We start from the raw sequence: 5,610 nt of genomic DNA, 5'->3' as shown, positions 1-5,610 counted from the left end.
CATTCAGGAACACAATGGAACACAATGGAACACACTGGAACACTCTGGAACACACTGTCATTCAGGAACACACTGGAACACTCTGGAACACACTGTCATTCAGGAACACACTGGAACACTCTGGAACACACTGTCATTCAGGAACACACTGGAACACTCTGGAACACACTGTCACTCTGGAACACTCTGTCACTCACTGGACCTCTGGGACACACTGGAACACACTGTAATTCAGGAACACACTGGAACACACTGGAACACACTGGAACACACTGGAACACACTGTCATTCAGGAACACACTGGAACACTCTGGAACACACTGTCACTCTGGAACACTCTGTCACTCACTGGACCTCTGGGACACACTGGACTCACTTTGGCAGAGGCTCTTATCCAGAGCAACATACAGTTGATTAGACTAAGCAGGAGACAATCTTCCCCTGGGGCAATGCAGGGTTAAGGGCCTTGCTCATGAATTTCACTTCCCCTGTCTGTTGTGGTTTAGGCCACAAGGTTTCCCCCCGCTCCGCTCAGAGCACGGCCTGGTGTAGCTGAGCCTTCAGCTGCAGCACACGCTTTTGGTATGGGGTCACTTTCAAAGCAGAGACAGGTTTGGTTAATATGGTCCTTCTTAGACCCAGTTTGATGAGAGAGAATATGAGGAGGGCTCCAATCCCCAAGATCCATCCTAAGTGAGGTAGTATTGCCGTTATCCATGACACTACCCATTCGCCTAGGCTTACTGCTGATTCACAGAGGCAGAAGTTCAAACAGAGGTCTGTCTCTATTTTAAGATCTTTCTCAACAACAGCCTTGACCAACTTCCCCCTTTTTGTCTGCATTAGCTCAGTATTTCGAGAGAGGTCGTACATCGGACAAGGTCAGGATATTACCCAGTTTGACCCTGACATTCTTGTCAACTGCTCCCTGTTTTCTGGCTGGTTTTTCATCATTCTCCAAGATGGCCCACATCACCCCGCTGCTAAAAAAGCCTACTCTGGATTCCTCGATCATCCAGAACCACCGCCCAATATCTCTTCTTCCTTTTCTATCTAAAACCATAGAACGAGCCGCTTCTAGTCAACTTTCTTCTTTCTTTTCTAACAACAACCTGCTAGACCCCCATCAGTCTGGCTTCAGATCGGGCCACTCGACAGAGACCGTGCTCCTCTCTGTCAGTGAGTCACTCCATGCCGCACGAGCAGCCTCCCTCTCCTCTGTCCTCATTCTTCTAGTTCTCTCTGCCGCCTGGACTACTGCAACTCCCTCTTGGCTGGCCTCCCAGCGTCCAGAATGCAGCAGCTTGTCTGGTCTTCAACCTTCCCAAATACTCACATGTCACCCCCCTGCTTACTTCCCTCCACTGGCTGCCTGTCATGGCTCGCATCAAATTCAAAACATTGGTGCTAGCCTTCCAAGCAGTTAAAGGGTCTTCCCCAGCTTACCTCCAAAAAATCATCAGACCCTACACCCCTGCCAGACCTCTTCGTTCAGCCTCCACAGGCCGCTTGGCACCTCCTGCTCTCCGAACTTCCACCTCACGCTCACGACTACTGTCTGTTCTGGCTCCACGGTGGTGGAACAAACTCCCCGTTGAGGTTAGAACTGTAGAATCTCTTCCCACCTTCAAGCACAAACTGAAGATGCACCTCTTCAAGCAGCACCTCTCCCCATCCCTCCCTACCTCCCTGTGAACCTTAATTGTTGTCTTTCTGTGATTTACTTTCTGTGTATCAGGATGTTTTAGTTTGGCTAGCTAAGCAGTGTTTGGCTAGTTAAGGGGTTTGTTCATACATTTGCATGTTACAGTTAAAAAAATTTTTTTTGGAAAAATAAAAAAAATGATGATCAAATAGGCCCTGGTCATTATCTTTGTTGTGCAGGTAGCAGTTGAAATTGTCCTTCCCTCTAGGGTCTTTCATCGCACTAATCCCTGGTTATGGGTATGCACTTTGTTGTACGTCACTCTGGATAAGAGTGTCTGCCAAATGCCCTGAATTTAATGTAATGACCAAAGCATGCATGCTGCTTGTGCACGGTCTGTCTGGGTACATGGGTATGGGGGTGACATGGCTCAGGCAGTAAGAGCAGTCGTCTCATTGGCTCAGGCAGTAAGAGCAGTCGTCTCATTGGCTCAGGCAGTAAGAGCAGTCGTCTCATTGGCTCAGGCAGTAAGAGCAGTCGTCTCATTGGCTCAGGCAGTAAGAGCAGTCGTCTGGCAGTCGGAGGGTTGCCGGTTCGATCCCCTGCCCGGGCTGTGTCGAAGTGTCCCTGAGCAAGACACTTAACCCCCAAATGCTCCTGACGAGCTGCTCGGCGCCTTGCATGGCAGCCAATCGCCGTCGGTGTGTGAGTGTGTGTATGAATGGGTAAATGAGAAGCATCAATTGTACAGCGCTTTGGATAAAGGCGCTAAATAAATGCCAACCATTTACCATTTACATCATTATTGTGAAACAACAAACATCAGTCTTAAATGAAAAGTAATACGTGAGAATTAATTAAACACTTCAATCACACAGATTTCTCTATTGGTTACACATTTTGATTATTCAAATGATTCATGTTGATTACCTCAAAAGATACATATGTTTTAACTGAAGAGATATATATGTTTGGTAAGTGCCCAGGGGGAAGTGCCCATGTCAGTACCAACATAGAAGAGGCCCTTTCATTATTTTTGTGGCTCTGATAATACCTTCTGAGGTTTGGAATGCGATTGATCTGATCACCCTGTGTGGAGAAGGATGACTTCTGAGGGAAACTGTTATTGGAGAAAGCAGTTTGTCTTTTTTGTTGATCCTTTTGTAGAACTCTGCATGTCTTGAAGGCAGTGATGGTCAGTGAGATGGTGATGAGGCACGATTGGCTCCAAACTGCACAGTGAGGTCTTTCCCAGAGGTGGGTTTAGCTTTCCCAGCTCCTGAGAGTCCATGGGGTGGGCCCTTTGCTGGCTGCTGGCCTGGGTGGGCTTGTGGCCATGAACTGATCCGTCATTTCTTGGTCAGGTCTGAGGAACATTTGGAGTTTCATGGTTAGAGAACAGAGAACCACTGCAAAGTAATAATTTCTCAGAAAACTAATGTGTGTCTCATTATTACTCCACTTGTGTTCACGAGGATTGTTTTATTGGCTATGTAAGCTGTTTATTCTTGTTTGTACACGTGTAACATTCTTTCACGTTGTTTTCTATAAAAACGGTTTTATAGATATTTTCCATTGTCAGATTAATCTGCAAGGCCCAAGTCCTAATTCATAGCACTTGAAATTGTACTTCCCACTAGGGTCTTTCAGCCCACTTGTCCCAGGTTATGGGTATGCACTTTGTACATCACTCTGGATAAGAGCGTCTGCCATATGCCTATAATGTAATGTAATATTTCAAGTTACTATTTGATCGGGTTGTTGTGTTGTATTACTGTTAGATTCCAGTGGCAAAGTAAGAGGCAGGGACTGTGTGTAAATGGTCAGTTTTTTTATTCTGCAGAAGGGGAGTTGGTTTACTAACATGTTAGGGATTCACACAAACACACACATCATTTTGTATTAAACTGAATTGAGAGAGATAGAGAGAACAACCAAAAGTGGTTTAATTGAAGGGTTTAAATCATATTTGAAATGTCAGTTTAAATTAATGTGTGATGTAATGCGTAATGTCTGAAATGTAATTAGTATTAAGCATTCGTGAGAAACACCACTCACTAGCCTAGAAAATCCTGTGAATGTGAATCAAGTTGTGACCAAAGAGTGAATTTGTGACCCTTATAGTCACAAGATCTGGAGAAAGAACTGGACCCCTCTCCCCCCAATGAACAGCCACACACAGATTTACTCATGATAGAGATTTATTATTGAAGCTGGATTGATAATCATATGCAGTGGGTTTGGACAGACACCAGAGGGTCTAAATGTCGCAGAGAAGCACAAGATTAAAGGCACTGATCTCTGGGAGATCGTAGCACTCGTAGCAAAGCTGTAGGAAGGCACCAGGAAGCAGAAGTAGAGCAGCCAAGGAGCCAGAAAGGGTATATCTAGCACCTCCTGGTGGGTCTTTACTTAAGATATATGCTATGATGTCTGCTGTAAACCAGATTTTACTGTATTGGGGCTGTTTCAGGCGGTTGGGGAACTCCAGCATGTGGCCGTTGTGCAGGCTAATGTAAAACTGCTCATTGGCAAAGGTGATGCACACCTGGAAGAGGGAAGGAGAGAAGGTCAGGAGCGCAGAGTTATCTTACAAAAGAAGAAGGTCAACACCGTCAGGTTCACGTTTAACACCCTACGACTGCAGTGAAAAACAATGAAATAACAAGCCAAATGATATAATGATGAAATGTACTTTACACTGAATGAATTGGCAGGAATATTTCCCATGAAGCTTTCCTGGGAGGGTACAGCATCTCAGTCCCTCCCCTCAGCATTTCTGATCCCCCCCCCCCCCCCCCCCCAAAAGGGTCAATTTCTCTTACGTACAGGACTATGAAGGAATGGTGGCTAAAGATTCCTTGGTGAACTGTCTCACAAGTGGTGCCAAGTTACAGCCTGATCCATGGAACCGAGGACTGGAAGTCTCCCTGTCTGAGGCCTCACCTCAAACTCCTCGCCCTGCCGGAAAGGAAAGTTTCTTTCATCTCTCACTTCAGTACCCCAGGACCCATCCTTCATGGCATTCAGGACGATGACACCTGGGCCACAGCCTTGAAAGCGAGGGTTGATGCGGAGCGCAATGTTGCACTCAGATTCACCCACATCGATTGCGAAACTGGGAGGGAAAGAGAGCCACACACAGGATGGATGATGGATGACCATGGATGAAGACATCAAGAGATTAAGCAGCAGCATCAAGAGGTCTCGTAGAGTCAGAGGCAGCAGTGACTCACCCATGCTTAAGGGATCCAGGGACACCGGTGACTCGCAGTTCCATTTCTTGCTTGAAGGAAAGATTTTGCAACTCCACTCTCTGTTTAAAACAAAGAACCAAAAATAGGACATGTATGGTCAAAACCTAAAACATTCCTTTTGTGATTTTGTGAAGTTGTGCAAATTTATCTGCATTCGGTACACTGACTCTTTCACTTCTCTAAGGCAGTAGACATCAGAAAGCCGGCAATCTCACAATTTGTTCAGAATGAAGACAATTTTCTCAGCAGGCAGGCTGACCTGTCATACCAGTCTGCTGCATGTTCAGAGTTGGGGCGAGCAATACAATGAGACACGGGGACCTTGCTTTGTTAACTTTTACACAATTAACTGAGTAACTTCTCTCTTAACTGTATCAATTATTCATGCAATTATCTAATCAGCCAATTGTGTGGCAGTAGTGTAATGTATACATCATGTAGATACAGGCTAGGAGTTAATGTTCACATCAGCCATCAGAATGGGGAAGTATCCTTTTACTAAATGTCATGTAAAAATCATTTCAATGATAAAACAAACTTGAATTTACTAAAATCAAAGTAATTAGAGGCCTCCTCTGCGTATCATTTGCAGTATTCTCGTTTCTATTTTTCTAAGGAATAAAACCAAAACCAAAAACCAAAAGGTGGGGCCAGTTATGGCTCGCCTGTTTGGGGATTTCATAACTTCTCAACTGTTATTTCTTCACT

At 45.2% G+C, this 5,610-nt stretch overlaps 1 protein-coding gene across 1 annotated transcript; it reads right to left on the bottom strand.

Moving 5' to 3' along the window:
- Positions 1 to 2,994: 2,994 nt before the first annotated feature.
- Positions 2,995 to 4,925, bottom strand: LOC133136697 (beta-galactoside-binding lectin-like). The gene is made up of 4 exons (XM_061254343.1): positions 4,882 to 4,925; positions 4,592 to 4,763; positions 4,100 to 4,193; positions 2,995 to 3,011 (listed from the first exon to the last, which is right to left on the bottom strand). Exons 1-4 carry the CDS (start codon positions 4,923 to 4,925, stop codon positions 2,995 to 2,997), a joined length of 327 nt encoding a protein of 108 aa, XP_061110327.1.
- Between the last annotated feature and the right edge of the window lie 685 nt (positions 4,926 to 5,610).

Source organism: Conger conger, chromosome 9 (genome assembly GCF_963514075.1).
Source record: "Conger conger chromosome 9, fConCon1.1, whole genome shotgun sequence".
Classification (NCBI taxonomy): Eukaryota; Metazoa; Chordata; class Actinopteri; order Anguilliformes; family Congridae; genus Conger; species Conger conger.
Note: the sequence above shows the minus strand (reverse complement) of the source record. Positions and strands in the feature narration are given on the sequence as shown.